The sequence below is a fragment of the Colossoma macropomum genome, unplaced genomic scaffold (genome assembly GCF_904425465.1).
Source record: "Colossoma macropomum unplaced genomic scaffold, Colossoma_macropomum, whole genome shotgun sequence".
NCBI lineage: Eukaryota > Metazoa > Chordata > Actinopteri > Characiformes > Serrasalmidae > Colossoma > Colossoma macropomum.
In genome coordinates, this window is record NW_023495254.1 from 296,157 (window position 1) to 320,946 (window position 24,790).

General features: G+C 37.3%; 1 protein-coding gene across 1 annotated transcript in view; it reads right to left on the reverse strand.

Annotated features, from left to right (window-relative positions):
• The window catches only part of tnrc6c1 (trinucleotide repeat containing adaptor 6C1), a 95,523-nt gene extending 71,127 nt beyond the window's left edge, over positions 1-24,396 (reverse strand). Inside the window, exons 1-2 of the mRNA XM_036561522.1 lie at positions 23,901-24,396; positions 452-554 (exon numbers count right to left, since the gene is read on the reverse strand). Coding sequence (XP_036417415.1) covers positions 452-514 — 63 coding nt within the window. The 5' untranslated portion in view covers positions 515-554; positions 23,901-24,396. The remainder of the gene's footprint in view (positions 1-451; positions 555-23,900) is intronic.
• Between the last annotated feature and the right edge of the window lie 394 nt (positions 24,397-24,790).

A 24,790-nucleotide genomic window follows, 5' to 3' on the forward strand; every position in this document is an offset into this window, starting at 1 on the left:
TTAATGTAATACAATTATTTATTTAACGTAAATCCTTGACAAGATTTAATCACCACTTTTCAAATACAAGGCATTATTGATATTAACTTTATTAGAACTTTATTCTTGATGTTCTACAGCTTTCTCAGTGATTTTAGAATCATCTACATCTCTGTTCATCATTCTGGACATCTAACATTTCTTCATTTTTTATGTTTAGTACAAATACAAATTAGTTGAAACCTATTTTATACGTTTATCTGCAACAAAATCTGTTTCATATTAATGAAAGCAGAGATTCCAAAACTTTTGAAGGGTAGTTTATACACTACATATGTTGTATCTTCATGTTTACCTCTGTTATGTTGGCCAAACATATAAATAAATAAAACAAAACATTGTAAAGGACTGATTAATGTAGGAGGTGGATCATTTTAATATACTGGAAAGGTCAAAGTAATACAGTGCTTACCTTTTTCTGAGCAGCTTCTTTCTTTTTCTTTTCTTCTTGCTTTTTCTTTTTCTTTTCTTCCATCAAATGGTTCTCTTCTTGTGTTTCTCGCTTCGTCTCTCAGCTGCAAAAGAGTAGAAAACACAAAAATGTCAATTCTATCCCAGGACGCTGTAATCCATTAACCCGTTTCTGACTAGAAGTCATGAAAATTCATTTTAAATTCTATGCAAAACCTAAAGGTAAAAATAAGAGATGCAAGGAAAGTTGCTTGTGGAATTTGTGCTGTAGCAGCATTTTTTTTTTTTTACAGCCATTAGGCATAAAAAGGCTTTGCTATCCATTCTGAAGCAATTAACGTCTGTGTAATTAACAACAAATGTAATTAACGCATCATTCAAAAATATGGTTATATCAAACTGTAGCCTTTAAACCAACACAAAACCATGACATCTCAGTCTCAGCACACTACAGAGAATCAAACCACAATAGAGAATCAAACCACAGCATGATCTCAGCTAAACCATCTTTAAGCCACAGTCAAAATAGACATACATGAGACTTGAAGGGGATTTTTCAAAATTTCAGCATAATTTAATCACTTAAATGTAAACGGTCAAATAGAGTGGTAACCTAGTTGTAAATCTGAAAAAAAAAAATAATAAAAAAACAACAAATTTGCCTTAACACCCCACATGTACCTCTCCGCCATGAGTGTGTTTAAAATTCTTGGCCCAAAATCTCATTGCAAGTCTATCATAAAACAATGCCTCAGGCATCAGGCAGCACATTCCTAACCACTTTGTGTAACAATTTCCCGTGAGGGAGCTTAAAGAGGCATAAAACACTTGAATTCTGACTCATTAAGTTTCTCTAGAATGGAACATTTCACATCAAACAACTCTGAATGACTGTGTTCACATCTCATTATGTAGAAATCCTGAAAAATTTGATACAATTAGGTGAAAAAGATCCATTTTGACGCAGTTTGCAAGCTAACTTGGCACAGCAAACATAAACAGCAAAAGTGACAAAAACAAAAGTGAGCATGAATCATACTCAACAAAGGGGTTTAGATAATGGCCGTGGCATGTGCAGCAGTGCTTAGCCAAGCAGCTAACCTAGCAGTTAGCGGCTGGCTAATTCAACTACCAAAAACAGCAAAAACACAAAAGCACAGATCTATACCATCTGACACGGTCTCCCAACTTATACTGCATATCATATAGTCGTTCTTTCATGTGCTTATTTGTAGTCAGTGTTGAAAAAAATGTTTAGAGGTTCATGCTAAGACACGGCTAAAGTTAGCATTTCTGGCATTTCGGATCTTCAGTGCTGCTATACAAAGAAACCTGTCATAATGTCATATTGCCGCTAAAATGCTTTATAGTGACTTTGGAAAAAAAAAAAAAGCCCAGTCATTTCAGTGTGGGTGTGTCTGTATCATAAGCACCGCCCCCTATGCTCTGATAGGCTGCACTTAACAGTCTAGTTTTGATCACTGTGCGTTTTCCATGAAAGACTGTAAAAGAAAGACGCTCGGAAGAAAGCAAAAGGTGTATTGGCTCTTCACTTCTACATCTACATAAAGTTTTACATTTTACCATTTTTCAATACAGTATTAAAATCATTACACCCTTATTGTAAAGTGTCTCCAGCTGACACCATAAAGGAGAAACAGAAAAGCCTGTTAACCCCACCTGACTCCTCCATATCCTCCTTCAGCTGTATCTGAGGGGAATTCAGGTTCACTTAGCACATAAATTAGCCACTCTGGCATCAAAAGAGGCCGTTAACAGCTTAGAAAAGAGAGAGAGAGACAAACTGGCCCTGGATCAAAGCAGCAAAAGACAATACAATTGTGCTGATGTCATTTCTTGTTAAGGCTTCAACTGGCTAGACTGAGAGATCTGTATAGGTTTGTATTTAACACTGCGCAAAACTACATCTGTGCATGTGAAATCATCTTAAAGGGAAATTACACAGATGTTTCAGAATGTCTTCATATTTATATGGTTGAGGTTTAAATAAAGTAATTCAGAGTGGTTTGATATGAAATGGTTAGTATAAAAAAAAAACCTTTTCCAGATCACATCTACAAAACATACATAGTCATCTTATTTACCGTCCAAAACCACCAGAGAAGCTACATGTGTCTTCTGATTTTTTGTTTGTAACACTGATGATGGTAAAATAGTGCATAAATCACATTTTCATCTGGTATTATTTAACCGCACAACGCCCTGTATGCAAGCGTACGCCAGAATGGATTAAAAACAAACAAGTTTTAGTCCAAAATCGTATCTCAAAACTGTCACAAAACAGTGTCTTAGACAGGAATCTGGTTCAGACATCTGGTTCCCATCACCACTGCTGTGAACAATTCTAATACCACGTTTCTCTCGACTGAAGTATTTCACACCAAACCACCCTTAATGACTGTTCACATCTTACCCATTTAATTATGCAGGAAACGAATTTAAAAGCCTTTTAAATCTTGCCAATATATCTTATATTTTATATTACAAGACTGATGTTGGAATATTAAAAAAATACTGAGTCTATTTTTCAGACATTTGTTACCTACTACAAAATTACTTGGCAGATAATTATGACTGTATTAAACAGTATTTCTATAAAGAAATTAAATTATCTGGCGCTGAAATAAAAATAATTTCAGTAGATGCAATTATGTGCAAAAATGCAAAAATGTCTAAAAATAGTTTGATTCATTTCATAATATTCTTACTGCAAACTCATTGAGATATAATTTTCAGTATAATTGTATATAAATACATAAATTATACATTATATATAACTTACTACAATTATACAGGCATATATAGTTTATAAAGTATATAAATTTAATTTCTATTCCAAATGCATATCTTATGCTCTTAGCAAAAAAATTCTAAACAGTATGGAAAAAGGATTCTTTGACTTTGTACCAATAGTGGAATCCATTTTTGGTGCTATGTAGAACGAATCTGAAAGCGTTCTTTAAAGAAGCATATACAACTTGCTTCCATCATAGGGAACAACCATTTGACCATGCAAAGAACCATTTATGCAATGGTTCTTTGAGTGTTCATGGTTCTATATAGGACCCTTGTCTTTACTGAAGATCCTCTAAAGAACCTTATGTTTTTCAGAGTGTAGGCAACACATGATACACGGACAATATATGTCATGTTTCACTTTTTTCAGTTTTAATAACTGAAAAACTACTGAATAAAACATTCCTTTCCATGATAAAATGCGCACAGTATCGAACGACCTCAGCACACTGTGGATGATAGTAAGGACAACATTAACAGGTGCTAATTGTCATGATCAGAAACAATGAAATTAACAATCCGTTTCCTGCGTTCTGCAATTCAGTTAACAGCAGTAAGGCTAATATGAGCAACAGTTAAGTTCCCAGAATCTAATTTACGTGCATCTTGCCACATGCTGTGCTGTATCTAACAGATAATGATCATCGTTTTAAGTTACATTCAGTGTCGACAAGTTAGAGATCGAGCACTATTGACTTTTTTCCTGTTCGAGAAAGACGTGGCAAAAATATTGTAATTGACGTTTTTTCTTTCCACAAAAACCACCAGTAACTTTTTGTCAAATTCAGATCATGATAAAAAAAATCTCCACTTCCATTTACAAACACAAATGTGGTCTGGACTGAAAGTTTAGAATCTGCACTTTCAACAGAACTGCTCTGCTTGTTGAGCCAGAAATGATTCACATAAAATTACAGCATGATTTTGCTTTATTGACAGCAAAACTGCAACGTCTGAGGGTTAAATGTTGCTGAGTCATAAATGTGTGAAAATGAAGTATTTATGACTGTAAATCATCCGCTTTGAGTTATCAACTTAGCACCATTTTCACTATATCACACGTTCTCTTTAAGGTATGAGGATAAATCTTATGAGTTATTCACCACAGAAACTGGTCATCTCTGACTGAACAGCCCATCAGATCCACTAAGCATGAGAGACTGAAGAATCAGAAAAAGGGAAATTATCAAAAGGCGCAAAACAGCTTTCAAGTCAAACTCTCCCACAGATCACAACTGCTGATAAGAAGAGTTCAGTAAATTTCTAACTATCACCAAAGATTAGCTTTACACTGTAAACTTTCATGCACCTAGCTGCATGTTGTGAGTTGCATGAATAATCATTGTGTGCAACAGCTGTTAGCAACAGCCTGCTGGTTAAACCAGCTAGTTACAAAAACAGCTTCAAACTCACATCTGTTTGTTGCAGAGCTGCTCGATTATGGCAAAAATCATTATTTATTTAATATGATTACTCATCGACTTTGGAAACATCATGCATTTATTGAACCTTAACAGTGGATTTCCTTGAACTTTAAATATAATCCACCTAAAAAATGAATGTAAAAACAGATGTAAGAAAGGAGAAGAAATTAAATCAATAATATATAAGTATACTTTAAATAAATAATATAAAAACGATACAAATAAATAACATAAAAATAAATAAGATCCACTGTGTTGTATTTCCACTACTGAAAACTACTCAACATATATAAAAAAATAATAAATAGCAATAAACTACATCAAAATAAATTAGATGAGTTTGAGATTTCAGGGAGGAGCACACGCCCACCACTGTAAAGGAAAGGGCTGGGCTGGATTTACAACAATCATTGGAAGCCAAAACCATAACTGAAAACAAAATTTGATGAATTGCTCTGCCCTAGTTTGTTTTGGCTCGAGTAACTGACAAAATGAAGCACTACTAACCATAAAGCTGATGCGGAGGATCTCTTCAACTGTCGGATAAACAATCTTCCGTTTTATTTTCTTGCCAACTGATTTAGTGAAATCAACTGTTTGAAATCATATCATTCTAAGTAGTTTTCCAATGTAAAGCCAATCTGAAGCCCTCGGCGTCATCATTTTAGCCCAGTTGTGACACAACTCCAAAACCTGCTTGGGCCATATGCACGATTACAGGACGTTCAACATCAGTCAATGAGCTGTTAAGATGTGAAATTTCTTCCTTTTTTATCACACTCATTTGATAAATACTGCTGTTTGGAACAAGCAATGCCTGATTGTGATTCAGCAGGATACGACTAAATGAAACGCATTAACGCTGGTCTTTTACAATTAACTAATTGCAAAGGCCAAAATCATGATTAGATTCATTGTGAAGCGTGTGCTGCTGACTTTGGAGCAATCAGGAAACAATTTCTAACCCAGTTGTGCTCACAGCTTCAGCTGCTTTATACGATCACTTCTGCAGTGGACTGTTACAATTTACAACGCAGTAAATTTAGGTTGATTTAAGCAACAAAACACGAGAGGGAGTGTGTTATTCGCGATAACACACAACCTCCAGTGTTCTATTGCTTTTATACAACAGTTAAATAAATAAAGTGAGAAATTAATAAACTGGTCCGTGAACGCGGCGTTTAATATGTTTTAATGTTGGCAGTTCCTTCCGCCAGATTATAGTTCCTTAACAAGCAGTTTGTTGCTACGTCAGAGTAACGGACTCCGCTCACTCGCTGCACAGCCGGCTGTAAGCCTCACCTTTTGAAGTGCGAACTGAGCCATAAAACTGCCGCAATATCAAGTTTAGCTCAGTTTTGTCAATTTTTACTGGATCAATATTAATGTTGTTTTGTTCCAGCCAGTCTGTAAAGCATCTTACAGCCCATTTAGTTTGGTGAATGGTATTGGGTTCATTTCTGGCTGATTCCAGGTTGTTTAGCTGTTCTTCTGTCACAGCTGCCGACTGAAAAGCTGCTCAGTGGTGGCGACAGTTTGGGAATTTAGTGTAGTCTCATCTCCAGAGTCTGACCAAATCGGCTGTCGGTCAAATGTGATGTTAAAAGTATCCATTTTCTGTTTGTGACCAAAGTAAGAAGTAAAATGTTCAAATGGTTTGAGCGTCTCCTACAACTATCAAACGTCTCAGCGGAGTGATACGGTGTTTGTGAAAAACCTGTGATGTTACGATGAAATAACAGCACGGTTAGAACATTTCTCAACCAATCAGCTTGCACGGCCTTGTTGTATAATAGTAGATTGATCGCAGATGAATCCAGATATGAAGCAAATGGCCATGACTGCAGCCATACAGGTGTCGCACATGCAGCATGCAGAGGAACACATCTGAAAACGTGTTAACATCAGCAGGTTTTTGTGTTGGATGAGTGGAGGCCACCTCTTCAGACGAGCTAATGAACTAACGCTACAGCTGACTGGTGCAACACTGGACGCTGATGAGGACTGCTACATGAGTTTTTCAGCATTCAAACACTGTCCCTTCAAACAGAGTATTTAAGCCCATCCCCAATACTGTTATCTTTACAAATGGACCAAATTGTTCCATTTTAGACTGACATATGTAAATTACCTCTAACACTTCTAACTTCAGCATGAATAGATGGGGCTAAAATGTTGTAGGGCCATTTAAATGTGTTGGTTTTTGTGACTTCACAAAAAACAATGGGGCTGTTTTTGCAACATGGTGCAAAGGGCATGCCTAAATCACATCACATAAGGCTGCAGGAAAAAAAACATAATAAAATCGTATCGTTATTCAACAGCATTTACGGACTGGGAAGACGGCGAGGCTGTAAGGATCACTGCGGTACCACGGTGGAAGCATGCCTAACGCAGTTAGTGAAGCTTCATGATCGTTCTCGTGATGCTGGCAAAGATGAACCTGAAAGCTCCAGGAGCAACTGGCCGAGTGAGATGAGTTTCCAGTTGGCGCGCTTGAGTTTTTAATTGCTTTAAAATGATGTCAGACTCAGAAAAATGTACCTCACATGTCCTTATTAAAGAAGGCCGAGAGGAAGACGTCGTGTTCTGAGACACATAAGCTGGACGTCCGTCCCACCGTCGTCTTTTAAAGCTCAGAGCATAAACTTCGTCTCCTCTGTTGACCAGTTTCTGCTCCGCCATGTTGAACATTATAAACCTTTGCCAGAGCAGGTTTATGAGTTCTGTGCTTTTGCCATGATGCGACGCACATGCGCAGAACATACTTACACGTTCCGATTGAAAATGCTATCAGATACAGGCGTTTACGTGGCTATTATTCTTCTATTTAACGGATTATTTACAGGATTACCCACCTCGTTCAATCTGACAGAAATTGTATTCCGAATGGCCTAAATCGGACTAGACTATTCCGATTGAGGTGTTTACATGGACGTATTCTATTCCGATTGAGCTATTAGTCGGATTATTAACGGATTATTAGGCTGCATGTAAACATGGCTTTTGTTTACCTCTGGATGAGCCACATGAAGCAACGTGAAGCACTGTTCTTCTGCACATGCAGGTCGGTTTGGGAGCTGATCTGTTCAGACTAATGTTGCATATAAGTCACATTTTGAAAGATAATGTAAACAGCCAAACAAAACAATCAGATTGTTGAGAAGAACAGATTTGGGCCACTTTTACCTGCTGTGTCAGTTCTTTACAACATGGCTACGCTAAAGAATCCTGATTTCAAAATCTAACATATGTATATATACATATATATATGCTACTGTACACACACACTCCATATGGAGCTATATCTGCTACTGTTTTAGCTATGCTAATGCACTTTTGTCCCTTTTTTTACAGTTAGCACTCAAAGAGTCAGAAACTGTACAGTTCATTTAACGAGTCGAGATTTCCACTCCGACTAAATCATGTCTGGAGTAACAGTGAACAGTTCTGCAGCTCTGTTTATTTACAGCTGAGTGTTGCGGTGGAGAGAGGAGAGAGGAGGAGGAGGAGCACCAGGCAAACACAAGTGATGGAGGGAGGGATGGACAGGCGGTGGTGGGGGGTGGGTGAGCCAGACGTTCTCTTGGCAGCAAGCCAAAAATGCCAGCGCTGCAACACAAACAAGAGCCGAGCGAACCCTCGGGAAACCGCTGACTAGCAACGTTAACACTAGCGCTCAGAGGAAGAGATCTGCAGCCTCGCCGTCTGACTCCATCACGCGTTACGAAGCCATCGCTTCCAAGCCATTAGAGAAGACTAAAGCTGGCAGGACAGCGAACCCTGGGCAACCCTGGGCAACCCCAAATCCTCTCTGTCCACCGCACCTCCCACTAAAAACTAACCAGGCAAAGAGGCAGGGATAAGATGTAAAACAGCTGCACAGCACAAACACTGCAACCACGGCGAGGATCTTAAAGGGCCCACATCTTTTTTTCCAAGCAGAAATTTAGAATTTTTGTGTACCAAAAACAGCACTTCATTTTTTTTAATATGATCATTTTCCGACCTCTCTTCATCCCTTAGAATTAAACATCCATCCATCCATCCATCCATCATCTAAACCGCTTATCCTTCTGGGTCGCGGTGGGGTGCTGGAGCCTATCCCAGCTGTCATTGGGCGGAAGGCAGGATACACCCTGGACAGGTCGCCAGTCTATCGCAGAGCAGACAGACAGACATACACAATCACACACACTCACACCTAGGGGCAATTTAGCATGTCCAATTGGCCTGACTGCATGTCTTTGGACTGTGGGAGGAAACCGGAGTACCCGGAGGAAACCCACGCAGACACGGGGAGAACAGGCAAACTCCACACAGAAATGACCCTGGTCACCCGGCCAGGAATCGAACCCAGGCCCTTCTTGCTGTGAGGCGACAGCGCTACCCACTGCACCTTTTAGACTGATGTATGTAAATGAGCTATGTTCTGATTGGCTGTCTTTTATTGCGCCTCATTTAAAAAGCAGGCTGGACCAAAACACTCTTTATACCTTCTGCTAAACTGCTGTAGGCTGAGTGGGTGGATACATGTAAATGAGTTGATCGATTATCACAGCATCACAAAAACAGTGAAATAGGCCGTTTCTGCAGCTTAATTAAATAACATATCGCTGTTGTTGGAAGAAAACCTTGTATCTCTTTTGATGTTTTTCTGTTCTTGACATAATTTAAAAGTACCTGTTGTCCTTTACATTGTAGGTAAATTTCATGATGAACGGACTAAAAGAAATGACTCAGAATGACTTGGAAAAAAGTCTGGTTCCATTGACTTACATTAAAAGTAAAGTGGGTTTTTTCCTTCTCCTGTTAAGTTCTCATTTTGGGGATACAAGGTTTTCTTCCAACAACAGCAATATGGACTGTATGGACTGTTTTAAAACTTGATCAGTGTTTAAATACTACATAATTTTTTTTTCTATTAAAAACATGAGGAAAATTAAGTTTTTTCATGATATAGACCCTTTAACATGACCATTATTTAACTTCTCTTTGTCCCTGTAAATGACCTCTGCTCTGATTGGCTGTCTTGTACTGTGTCTCATTCAAACCACAGCCCAGGCAGAAACACTCCTTATAACTTCAGTGTGGGCGGAACTGAACACTATAGGCTGAAAAGCCTAGCCTTGACATCACAAAAACAAGCTCAAAACAGGTGGTTATTGCAGGTCAGCATGCAAAAATGCAAAAACAAACTGAATACATTTAAATTTGCAATGTTTACATATTACATTCAAACCCATTCCAGACACTAAAGCGTTTGCTTACGATTTGAGCCCTTTAAACACGTGGCATGCAGAGGCTCTCCTTTATAAATGAATATAAAGAGCGCTCGGCGTAAAAGAGAACCCACAGCAATCAGCGAGCAAAAGGCCGTTTTCATATGCCAAACTGCTAAATATAGCGCATGCTGATTGATTCACCGTCACAGCAGCCCCGATGACTTTAATCTTCCAGGAGCTACTAATGAAAGCACTTTCACAAGCTTCGCCAACAATTTATTGCCTTAATAGATCACACAAACATCCTGCAACAAAAGGCTCCTGTCATTATACTCCCATCACACCAGCTGCATATTTGTCTTAATAAAATGCAGAATGTTCAGCAGCTGAGTTGAATAACGCACTTGGAATAAACTAAACCCACGTGAGAGTCTGTTATTAGTCTTGCCCTGTGTTCAAAATATTGATATGACATAATCATTGACATATATAAAGGATTATTCTGTATTACTCAATCTATCTTCGCACACAGTGTGTAGGTATAAGAGCAACTCATACGGCATTTAAAGGGTCCAGAGAATTTGAAGAACTCTGCACTCAATAATCCGATCATAATCGGATTTCTGCAGCTATCCGATTATTCAAATTGTCATGTAAACACTATACTCTGATCTAGAAATCAGATTAAGAAATACGATAAAGAGAGCTGGATTTCAGCTCAGTAATCAGATTTCTCAGTGCATGTAAACTCTGACTCTGATTTCTTTCAGATTTCTCAGTCTGCGCATGCGCGAGATCAGACGGTGGATGTCACGAGACGCAGCAGAACACTGTTGGAGCGGCGCTGAAACCAAACGCGAAATAAAGGATTTAAATATTGTTCATCTTCTAGACGATGTAAGATCATATTTTCAGGTAAAGTGGCTCAGCCACACTGTGAAGTTTGAGTTTTACATTATGTTTACGTCACGTCTTCTTCTGTGAGTTTATTGGCTGGTTGCAAAGCAGAAATTCGATTACTGTCTGACTCATGTAGACCCGGAGTTTCCCATTATCTGATTACTCAAGTGCATGTAAACGTGTTGATGGGATTACTGACAAAATCTGATTCTCTGCAGTTTTCTCGGATTATTGAGCGCATGTAAATGCGCTCAGTGTTAAAGTGGTGATGGGTTATTTTGCCCAACAGTCATATCATGGTATAATTAAAATTTCAGACTGTTCTAGTGTATATCTGATATTTCTAGTGTGCCATAACTTATGCATAGGCCACATTTTATGTTTTTTTTCTTCAATACAGAAAAACTGTGAATTAAACTGTGCATTAAAGTGTGTCTTCTGAATATAATACCAACAAATTTATATATTTATGGCATTATGTACCTTTTGCCATATTTTGAAAACAGCTGCCTTTTACACTGTGTTATACTGGTCCAAAATTACTTGAAAGAATCATTTTACATTAAAGGTTAAGATTGTTTTTTTTCTTCTCTTGTAAAATTCTTCTCTTGTAAAATCTTGTGAAATTCCCCTTTAACAACTGAAACAAGTTTAAAATATTTTCATTGTCCCAAATAATAAAAACAGAATTTTACATTATATCAGTCCCTCCAGGACTGCAAAGGCTCACAATTTTGTCTCATCCCCACATTATTTATTATTATTTCTATTATTGTGAGTGTGCATCTTTTGTGCAACATGCCAGGAAGTCACAGATACAGAATGTAACACCATGATACTTTGACACATCACTATACAGGATATGCATCATGAAATTAAGTTTTTGTGATGCAAAAAAAATTTATTCATTTAAATAAACTACTTAAGGAGGAAAAATCTAATAATATGATAATAGAAGCATGTTACAGCTGTTACAGATGTTTTAAAACAAAAGCATCACAGGTGGATCTATGGCGCTGTGCAGTTGTGAGAACATAGACGTCTCACCTTCATTTGAAATTCATGAAGGTGAGATGCTGAAAGGCTTGAAGGACAGCAAAGATGAAGAGCGTTTCTGAAAGGGACCGGCTTCAACATCATCACTGAGGTCAGAGGTGAACTGTATGGACACGATAATGACTAAAACATGTCTTTCAGAAAAGGTTAATGGATTCAGGCACTGCTTTATCATGTGGTTGTGGTGAATGAGAAAGAGATGAAAACACCTTCAGCAACTTACTTTCGTCAAGAGCCAACAGACCAGGGCAGGCGCCAAACCAGCCATTTAAAGAAAATGATTTTTAAAAATTTTCTACATAATTTAATTGTTACTTACAGAGTCCATTGTTTACAGTGGTGGTGATAGGAACCAGACGTCCAATTAGTATTTCAATGACTCTAAATTCTCCCTCACAGGAAGCTATTACTGAAATGAATACACTGTGTGATACATTGTTTTATGACAGCTTGAGTTAACCCTCTGGCCTAAAACATATTTTGGTGGAGGGGTATATGCAGGGTGTTGTAAGGCAAAATAGTCCCCAAAGAAAACATATTTTTTCAAATATAACACCATTTTATCATCAAAACCATTACTTTAAAAAACTCAGGAGACGTGTAGGTTCACTGGTGGCATTGGATAGTAAATAAAAGGCTATATTGGCGTGGTTGGCATTGTGACCCCTGGTTCCTATCTTTCTGTCAGTTTCTCTACACTAATATAAAATAAACAGTTATTGTGCATTAAAGTTTGTTTCCTGTAGAAAATACGTTAAAGCAGCCAAACGTTCACACACAACTGTAAATTAATATAATAATAATTATAATAAGCTATAATTGATAAGCTATGATTGATAAAGGAACACCTCATCCAGCGTATCTAATAATGAAATTGTCCTATCATTAAAAAAAAAAGCTAAAAAATAAACAATGGAAAACAATGTATAAGCACCGATCCAACTCCAGCCTTGATATCTGAATTCAGAGTACAGGCCTATATCAGGTACTAGAACTCTGCTAAAGTGCTTATGTTTCATAATACTAAAGAATAAAACAGAGACATACAGTAGATGCTACTCTACCATAGTAGAGACACTCATACACTGGCATTCCTTGAGCAGGACCATATTGATCCTGCCCAAATAAATAAAAATAAAATGCATCTCCATTTTTTGGGGGGGGGTGGGGCTGTGGGGGGGGTTTACTTCTCTACATCATGTGAACACAGCAGCTGAGCTTTACATTGTGTGTAAATCTGTTTTTGCCCTCTGCTTTAGAGTTGGAGATACACTGGTTAGTACACTGATAACTGATACACTGACATTTTGTGACACTGCTTTTTAGTTACTGTTAGCAACATACGGGCCCGTCACAATTAATACACAGTCACCTAATCACAATTATTTGTGATAACTCAAATAAATGTACATAATAGAAAACAAAGAAAATTACATCATTCCAATGATAATGAAAATTAACTAAAAACAAGTTTTCATTCCATAAACCTGCTTTCTGTCTGGTTAATGTTTAAAATGATGTGTAAGATTCTCTTAGATGTAGGCATGTCACAGTTATGACATTTTAGCTGATGATTCATTTCAATTAACAACTGATTTATCCTTTTTTGTTCACTTTATGCAACTAAAACAGCTAAAGCAGCTGATTAGCTATCTTGCTTCCTAGCCATTTTTACTTTGTAGCCAACACTAGTTTATACTGACATGAAATCATATATTGCCCTGTAGTAGTAGTGTATATATCTGGCTAAAAAACAAACAAAACCAAAGATCTTACTAAATGTGCTATAGCACCCAGCTAAAAGTTAGAACTTGCGTTGTTTCTATAAGATCAATGACTTGTGTTTGTTGCCTTTTTTCAATTTCATCTGAACAGAACTGATAAAAACACAACCACTTCACAATCTGAGACACAATATGGAAGATAACTGCGCTCAGCTTAAATAATTGCGATTATCTTAAATAACTGTGATCGGGCAATGATGTAATAATTGTGACAGGTGTCATTTTACTAGAAGAAAACAAAGCAAAACAGTCAAAACAAGCTCAGATTGTCAAAACAATCAAAACAATGCCAGGTTTACAGGACCTCCTTTCAGCAGCACTTAGAAAGCATGAGCTCATTAACTTTGTTAATGCTAACTCGTTAACGGTGTTAATGTTCCTATTCATTTTAATGCCAACATAACATTATTAATGTAAACCTATTTACTTTATTAATGCATACATATTCACTTTACTAATGCTAACTTATTAACTTTACAAATATGAACTAAGCAGCTTTATTAAATCTAACTTTTTATTAAATTTTTATTGAATTTTATTAAACTAACTCATTGTATTAACTTATTAACTTTATTAACGCTGACTTAAACATCTTCTGATACCGATGTATGGAGAAAATATTGTGATATTGCATTTTATCCACAATGCCCTGCACTAGGACTGTGCACGCTATTTTACTTTTGTTTTAATTCAAGAATTCACAGAACTTTTACCTTTAAGATTACTGTTACTGCAAAGCGCCCTTGTGATTGTGAAAGCCGCTATCTGTCAATCTTTGAACAGAAATAAATAAGAGAATGCACTCTTACTAAGCCTGTCCTTCACAGCTGCAGCGTCTCCTTCTCTAAAATAAACATTCAGATGTTTTAAACTTAGTGCACATGGTTGCAGCAATGCTGGTAAGGCTGTGTAAGAGCAAGGAAAGAAAGTTATATGGTAATCTGAGCATTACGTGGCCTCTTTTTTGTTCAGCTCCCATGACAGCTTCTTTCACTCCCAGAGAATATGCAGCTTCTTTCACGAGCTCAGCTCTGACGGGGGGCCCCTATCCCGCACGGGGAGAAAAACACCCTTCCAAATTACCAACCGCACCACAAAACCCAACCACGGGCCCATGACGCTTCACAGTGGGGGAAGGTAGAAACATACTGGTGTGGCAAAATATGGACAAAATGTGGACAAAAATACCAGCACTGCAATTATACTGCTGCATACTGATCATACAAATCAGAAAGAATTCTTGAGTGAATTAAAACTGGTGGTGTTTAATGTAGATCTTGGACCAAAATCTGTGAATGCCCCAAAACAGGAGAAATGCATGGTGAAACCCACAAACAGGAAAGTAGTGCGGCTCAACCAATGGGAGAATGGCATGACTAAAATTGCACCGACAGAAAAACGGCCCGGCAAAAAACCCCCATGGGTAAAAATTCAACAACAGGAGAACAGCACACCTACAAATCTACCAATGAGAGAAGAGCACAGTTTAAAATCTATTAATAGGAGAACAACACAGCTTAAAATCCACACAACCGTGAAACAGCACAGCTAAAAATCCACAAACAAGAGAAAAGCACAGCTAAAAATCCACCAATAGGAGAACAGCACAGCTAAAAATCCACACAACCGTGAAACAGCACAGCTAAAAATCCACCAATAGGAGAAAAGCACAGCTAAAATTAATCTAAAGGAGAAAAGCACAGCTAAAAATCCACCAATAGGAGAACAGCACAGCTAAAATTAATCTAAAGGAGAACAGCACAGTTAAAAACTCCACCAACAAGAGAAAAGCACAGCCAAAAATCCACCAATAGGAGAACAGCACAGCTAAAAATCCACCAACAGGAGAAAAGCACAGCCAAAAATCCACCAACAGGAGAACAGCACAGCTAAAAATCCACCAACAGGAGAAAAGCACAGCCAAAAATCCACCAATAAGAGAAAAGCACAGCTAAAATTAATCTAAAAGAGTACAGCACAGCTAAAAATCCACCAACAGGAGTACAGCACAGCTAAAATTAATCTAAAAGAGTACAGCACAGCTAAAAATCCACCAACAGGAGTACAGCACAGCTAAAATTAATCTAAAGGAGCACAGCACAGTTAAAAACTCCACCAACAGGAGAAAAACACAGCTAAAAATCCACCAATAAGAGAAAAGCACAGCTAAAAATCCACAAACAGGAGAAAAGCACAGCTAAAATTAATCTAAAGGAGAACAGCACAGCTAAAAATCCACCAACAGGAGAAAAGCACAGCCAAAAATCCACCAATAGGAGAACAGCACAGCTAAAATTAATCTAAAGGAGTACAGCACAGCTAAAATCCACAAACAGGAGAACAGCACAGCTAAAATTAATCTAAAGGAGAACAGCACAGCTAAAATCCACCAACAGGAGAAAAGCACAGCCAAAAATCCACCAATAGGAGAACAGCACAATTAAAATTAATCTAAAGGAGAACAGCACAGCTAAAATTAATCTAAAGGAGAACAGCACAGCTAAAAATCCACCAACAGGAGAACAGCACAATTAAAATGAATCTAAAGGAGAACAGCACAGCTAAAAACTCCACCAATAGGAGAACAGCACAATTAAAATTAATCTAAAGGAGAACAGCACAGCTAAAAATCCACCAATAGGAGAACAACACAGTTAAAAACAAACCAATAAGAAACATTCACCAACAAATAAAAAGCAGAGGGAAAAAAGCCACCAAGAGATGAGCAGCCTTGCAAGAAAACCAACAGGAGAACGGCATGGCTAAAAATCCACGAATAGGAGAAGAGTACAGTTAAAAATGTACCAATAGAAAAACATTCACAAAAAGATGAACAGCATGGGGGAAAAAAGCCACCAAGAGGTGAACAGCTTTGCAAGAAAACTAATAGGAGAACAGCATGGCTAAAATCCACCAATAGGAGAACAGCACCATTAAAAAACAACCAATAGGAGAACAGAAAGCCTAAACATTCAGCAACAGATGAACAGCATGGGGGAAAATCCTCCAAGAGAACAGCCTTGTAAGAAAAAAATATCAACCAATGTGAGAATGGCATGGCTAAAATCAACCAATAGGAGAACAGCACAGCTATAATTCACCAATAAGAGAACAGAACACCTAAACAATCACAAATACAACCGTTTGGAAAAATTAACCAATAGGAGAACAGCATGGCTAAAAAATCTACCAATAGGATAAGGACAGGGCTAAAAGGCCACCAACAGCAGGACAGCATGGGATGAAGCACAACTTATACCAGGTACCAGTGGCCAGAGTTGAAGGATGACCCAAGCAAAATGTAGTCATTTACTTTGCATTCGAGGTGGACAAACAGAGAAGCTTTATCTGATAAACTGGCCTGTAGTATTTATTACTATTAACAATAAACAAACAAAAATAATCTGCCACAGATTTTATCCAAATCTCATACAGTGTGATACGCAGTAAACTGATAAAACTGCTGTTATCACATAGTTCACAGCAGGGCTTAAGTACACGTGATTAGTAGTGTTATGGTAATACAGCGTTTTCAAGGCTTCCTGCCGCATGTGTGAAGGTAAATATGAGCGAGTAGATGATTACAGCCAGTGTTCAGAGTCCTGTACACAGACAACATTAATGGATAAAACAGATTCAGCATCCTTGCAATGAAAACAGCTGTGACCTCTCTGCACACTAATCACTGAACTGAGTAAAAGATACTCTGTGCACATGCACATCTGCATATCTGGCACATGAATTAATGCAATCCCATGTTAGCCTTGGTGGTCCCCCCTGCTGAGCTGATCCGCCTGGCGTCAGAGATGCTGTTCCATTGGCTGAAGCTTGCCAATATCACTTCATGAAATAAGGTCTAAAAATAAAAGAAGGCCTTAAACAAGCTGCTTTACCTCCATGGTCACCACAATGGCAATGTTCTTCCTAATGTGAAGATTTTAAATGATTTCCAAAAGCTGTTGGTACTGAACTATGCTTTTGAATTGTAAATACAATGTACATACCATAAACATGTTTCTAATATTGTGGACACAATTTCTTACTGTTAGCCACAAGAATCATTGGCTTAGTGGTCTGAGTGACCAGCACAAATTGAATTTATTTTATTTTATATTTCCATTCATTCATACATTCATTAGAGATATGGATCGTGGGCTGATGCTGATATCTATTTTTTCATGTACATATCTGAAAATGCCGATACATACAATCACATGCAAGAGTTTGAGCGCTCCCAGTCAAACTGCACATTCCGCTGATTTTCTCAGTGTAAATAAGTGAACACATCCTCTGCAGAGAACACATTTAAATATGACATTTTTTGCCGATCTTCTATTAACCTCTTCAACTCTTTGAGACCACCGGTGGTTCCCAAACGCACTTCGTCATATTCTTCATAACTTTCATATTCCATAAGCTACATTCTAAAGGTGGGTGTCGTGTGAGAGCTGTAACTGTCTTCTTTCCAGTCAAATAGATGGTTAATGTAATTTTAAACCCTTATAATAAAAGAAGCTGAACTGAATCTTTTTCCGACTGAAAGTCGACCCATTTTTCCACAAATCTGGGCTATAAACTATAAACAGATGGCATCCCCTCAGTGACCTCCTCTGTAAAAATTATTTTTATAAAATAATACAAAGAGCGTCTAAGATTTTTGGCTTTCAGCAGTAAACTGTAAGCATATAGCAATATGTGTGATCATAAAACACATGTTCTGTTAATTTGAGGGGAGCTAAATAAATAAACAAATAAAATAAAAAATTACATTTATTTCATGCAGTTACGGAATAATTTGCCTTACAATTTGATCATGTAAATTCAGACGGACAAACCAAAACACACCCTGGAGAATAATTAATTTATATCTGGATTAACATAGTATGAGAAAAAATTAAACATAAAAGGCGCCATTACCTTTGCACAGGCCACATTTTCTGTTTCATTTTTTCCCCAATATGTTAAATTCAGCAAATTAACAGTAACTGTGCATCAAAATGTACAGAAGTGTGTTCTCTGTGGAGGACGCTTTCACTTATTTACACTTAGAAAATCAACATAACAAGCCATTTGGCCAGGGGCGCCCAAACTTTTTCACACGAATTGAAATACTTGTAAAGCAAAGAAATTTGGTTATAATCTACCTGGATGAGCATTACAAATGTAATGTTTATCTGTAAAGGGTTACAAATGCAGTAAAATGAATAAAATGCAATGCGCAGTAACTGAGCATCACCTAAACGTTCTGCTCATTCAGAGAACCACAAAACACATCAAATATCAGTTTGAAGCCGTTTTAAACCATATTTTATTACATAATGCAGATTTATTAAGGGAAATGTCACCAACACTAATATGATTCCAATATCATGCATTCCTAAATATAGGTATCAGTCTGAAATCAGAACATCAATACAACACTGTGACAGTCGGGATGCACTGATATGGGGATTGTGGGCTGGTGTTAATAGATATAGCAGGTACTTTTATGTACATACAAGTCCAAAAGTCTGAGATCACATTAACAAATTAAGATTTTTTTCTTCATTTTAACCAGGAAATAAACTATGAGAAATTAAAAACAGGAAAGGAAGAAAGAAAAGATGAGAAGTAAAACAGAAGAAACACTAAAGGTCCTGCACTATTTCCAGCTCACTATTCAAATTTATGCAAATTTGATTATGTTAAGGTTTTTGCACTAAAAGGTCAGATTTGTTTTTGAGTCCAATTCCTTCCAGTGAAGCTCGTGTTCACGTGACTCTCAGGTAGGTTTGATCTGCTCATCAGAGGCTTCTGCACAAACCTGTGGAGCCCATGCAGCTCAGCTGTGTGCTGTGATTAAAGCAGAAGAAGGGCATACCTTCCCAAATACTCCAAAATTCTAAAATTCATGGAAATATTTTATGGATTTTACTTTCCTCTCAAAAATGTATACTGTTAATACCATATATATATATATTTTTTTTTATTATTAATTAATTATATAATTTTTTTATTAAATTTGAACAAAAGCATTTTATCTAGTGCTCTCAGACTTTGGACCCCAATGTTTCTGCCACTACTCCTACACTAATGTTTTTAAAACATACAAAAAATGCAGTGAGAAGCAACTGAACTAGTTTTATTTGACTTAAAAATGACTTGAAAAAATTGTCCATTCAAATGATGTATTTAGGTAAAATAAAACTAGTTAATTTACCGAACTTATTTTTTTTGTAGGTTGAAATGACGAGCCATTTTTTTACAGTGTAGAAATCCAGACTAAATTCACCTTCATTAGCTTTACAGAGAAATATAATATTTTTTTGTTTATTCGGTGTATTCTAGTCTTCTGCTGCTCAATAAATACGTCATCAAATATCAGCCTAAAATATTAATCAAATCTAAATATCTGTCCCACGCTGATATTTTTTTTGTAAGCAATTATGTGACAATGCCGATATGATTCCGATATTATTGCATATCCCTAATTTGACAGATTAATTAGCCCACACTCCAAATAAGCCAAGCTTGATTCTAAGCCTAGCTACCATGTAAGAGACTCAAAGCTCCAATCTTAGTAGTTACTAATCTTACTGTGTCTTCTGTATCAGTGACCATTAAACCTGTCAGCTTCATCGGACATTTAACAGGTATAACAAATCACTGTTACCCTTTTTATTTGTGTTATAACCGCTTAATAACAGTATTTATGATCTAATTATAAATACACATTTCAAACCATTCATAAACCCTTTATAAGGGTCGTCTTATTGTAAAACGGCTTCACTTTAAGTACAATAAATCCTGAGGCTGAGCAATTAATTGTTATTATCAAAATGCCATTTTGAAAGACTGCAATTTTCAAATCGCAAGAGCTGCAACTGTAAATTACGTCTTCCGTTACTCTCTAAATTTATTATAATAATGCTGAGCTTGTGAACTGGCAGTCTGGTCACTACGTTCAGCATTCAAGCCTCAAGTCCAAAAAACTGTTGCGATGGACATCTCTGTGAAAAAAGACCAGGAGCTTAATTTATGGAAAATATCACATTTAAATCACAATCACAAAAAAAAATCACTATTACATATTTTCCCCAAATCATTTAGAAATAATAAATACATCATCAAATATCAGTCATAAATAATCAAATCTAAACATCTGTCCAACATCAATTTATTTAGGCAAAAATCTGTAGATACTGATACGACTGTGATATCATCATTAGGGACTGAACGATTTGGGGAAAATACCTAACTGCGTTTTTTTTTTTTTACTTTTAAATTGTGATTATTTGCTACAAATTACAGTTGAGACTTGTTTTTTTTTAATGCATGTAGTCCCTCCTGTAAGGGTACTTTGTTATTCTAATTTCTTTTTTTATTTGGATTTGGATATATTTTAATTATTCTTCTCTTTTAAAATCTGTTGTTTTAACCACAACTTAATCACATTTCTAATTTCTATTCTACTTTAATTTGTTACCTTTTCAAAGTGTAATTTGAATTGTCTTTGTATTTCATCATTTGTAAAGAACTTTTAGTAATTTGTGGTTGTGATGTCACAGCACACAGAGGTTTGGTTGCCTCTGATTGGTCCAGGCAGTTCACAAGCTCTGTGTTATAACGTTAAATTACCTGACTTAAAACTTAAGACAGTGTTTTTGACAATGTAGGCTATGATTTTAAAAAAATGCAGCTCTTGCAATTTAAACTGCACTCACTTAAATTTCAATTTCGATGTAAAAATGATTAATCTTTCAGCCCTAATCATCGTGCATCCCTGATCTGCACCATACAGACATGGATCATAAAAACACGACCAGTCTGCACTCCAGCTGAAATACATATAATGAATTAATCAATATTACGAAAACACTAAACTCATCAGAGTCCTAAGGCGTCTCCTTTCGAAAGGAACACGACGCGGGTTTGATGGAATCAGTCGTGGTGAAGCTCAGCAGCAGCAGCGCCTTCAGCATGTTGAGCCTGCAGTTATCCGAGGCTGTAATGCAGCAGCAGCTCCAGCCACAGGCAGCCAAGAACAAACACGCAAGAAATGATGAAGTGTCTGAGGCCAGCAGGTGAATTATCCTGCAGCACAGACCGCACGTCCACCAACACCACTTCTACAACCCGCACACCTTTAATAATAACTAGGGATTCACTGATTATGGATTTTTATGACTGATTCCGATTTGTTTACAGTCAAATTGGCCGATGGCTTATTTTTATTGATCTTTTTTTTTTGTTGTGGGCTAAATGAACACATGAAACACATCATCACATTTGCAGTACTTTCTAATAGCCAAGGTTAAGGCATTTTAAACTCTGAAATAAAAAAATTGCATATTTTATTTGAAAGGGAGGAAACATTATTATGTCATACACAATTATGCTATGACAATTTAATTATTACCATTATTATTATTATTATTGACGATTACAGTTTTGCATTTTCACAGAGGTTTGCTTAAACAAAAATTATCTGCATTAGAAAGATGTTCAAATTTGATATTTCTAATTTTATTTACTCCAGAAGAGCAGAGGCTATTGTGTTAAAAAAAAATCTGCATTTTACTTATTTTACTGCATTTGTAACCTGATAGAAATAAAACTTGTAATTCTCTGTAATGCGAATACAAGTGCATGTATTACTAATTTCTACATTTTATAAATGTTTCTGTATCGGCATCAGCAGATATGTATATTAAAAATATCAGATACCAACATCAGCCTAGAATCCCCAAATCAATGCACCTGATATAATTTTAATAATAACAGCAACAGTAACAACAACAACAACAACAACAACAGTATTAACAATACTAATAATATTAATAACAACACTATCCTATGTAATTGCACATTAGCACTGGACCAGCTATTAGATTTGACTAATCATTCAATCAATATTTTGTTTGTACTCCAGAATGTTTAAGTACTGCTGAGTTACTGCAGTAAAATTACTACTTATTTTATTATATTTCTAACTTTCTGCGAACAAATATGACATTTATTCTGTAATGCTAACGCATGCTGATTTTACGTATATTTTATAATGTCTATGCACCTGAATCAGCAGCAGAATTGACAGAAACATACATAAAAATACTGGATATACATCCCTTGTATATAATAATAATAACAATAACCACAACAACAACAATTTAGATTTAATTATTTTAAGATTAAGATTAAAATATAGATTTAATTATTTTACTATTTATTTCACTGCATTTCCAGCCCTCTACAAATACACATGACATTTTTTCTATAATGCTAACCCATGCAGGTTTTATGTACATTTTATAAATGTCTATTCGTCTTTATCAGCAGCAGAATCAACAGAAATGTACATTAAAATACCAACCCAGAATTCTCATATCAGTGCATCCCTTATATACAATAATAACAACAACCACAACAATCATCATAATGATAATACCATCCTATGTGATTGGACAGTTATTAGACTCAATCTTTCCACACAATATTTAATTGTACTCCAGAATGTTTAATTACTGGGCTTTTTTTTTTTTTTAATGATAATCCCTGGGGATTTTAAGCACATTCTGCACCAGAATCGACAGAAATGTACCTAAAAACATCGCATATCGACCCAGAATTCTCGTATCGGTGCACCTCTATGCAGTAGTGCATGAAACTCCCAGCCACGTTCAACATCATCAACACAAACATGTCTATCGGCTCCTCAACACTAACAAACGTATAGAAACACCGCCAAAATAACGCAAATACAGCAAATCTAAACGTCTAAACAAACCGCAGGTGCGTTTGCACTTAAACAGGGCTGTCTGTATTCCGTCTGAAAGAAATAAATAAACTAAAACGTTAACGTTAGCCAGCCGTCGACACGGCTGAAGTTTTCCGTTCCACCTTAAATGGTGCAGCGCTTACATTCCACTTAAGGTGGAACGGAAAATTCGAATAAGAAACCAACTTCAGCCTGACTAGAAAACACCTACGAGGCAAACCAACTAACATCTGTACGTAAGAAAAGGGTTTAACAAACGCGAGGCCACGTTTTAAATAAACAAACAAAACAAAACAAACGTCATCTAGCGTTAGCTGAGCTGATGCGCCAGAATGTAACTGCTGCCCCATTTAAGGTGGAACGGGATAATTCGAACGAGAAGCTGGCGAATAAGCTGCAGAGAGCCATTCAGGCTGGCTTTCTCCGTTTAAAGCGCTTGTTAGTCTTTTTAAAAAGCAACTTTAACACAGATTTCCACACATCTTACCTTGATAGGTACCGCAGGCAGAGCGCAGTCCAACAACACCGCCAGTCCGACAGCAGCAGGGCTTCTTAAACCTTCCACAACAACCGAAAACGACCCGACCAGCAAAAGAAAAAGAAATTATAAGGAAACAAAAAAACAAAACAGCAGTGCAGCAGAGGAGCCTGTTTCGGGCTGGCTGTGCGTCCTGACCGAGCTGAAGCGCTTCGCTCTTTGCCTTTGCAGCTTTTTTCTTTTTTTCGTCTTCTTTTTTTCTCTCTCAGTGACGTGTTCGCGAGCCTCTGGTGTAAAGTGCAAAAATAAAAATGAAAAGTAGGGGAAAACTGGTTTTAACGCCGCGTTTTAAACGCACGCGTGAACAGACGCCGCCTCTCTGAGTGGACAGGGTGTCCGTCTGATTCAGTCTGATGGACTTCGCCGTAATTTAATGTAATCCGACTCCAGCGCTCAGCTCAGCGCGCCGCTCCAGCAGCCATTTTGTTGCAACTGACAACAAGCGGCTGCAGCGCTCGAGCCTCGGCGGCAAAACAGGAAGTGGCGCGCGAGCGCCGCTACACTGTCCCCCCCGCCCCCACCACCCCCCCCACCGCGCCTTCCCAACCCCGCCCCCCTCTGCTCAGCGTGAGCCACGTGACCTCCACTAACAAACAACCCGAGCCAAACGACTCACCCGCCACCCCCCCCATCGCCGTTACCATGGAAACGACCCCCTCCTCCCAGCAACGGCTCTTATACCTCTCTCTAACTCGCTCTCTCTCTCTCTCTCCCCTCAGTGCGTGTAACTCTCTCCTTCTGCCACTTTTTCAATCTCTATCTATCTATCTATCTATCTATCTATCTATCTATCTATCTATCTATCTCTATCTATCCTTCTCCTTTTCTCTCTGTCATAG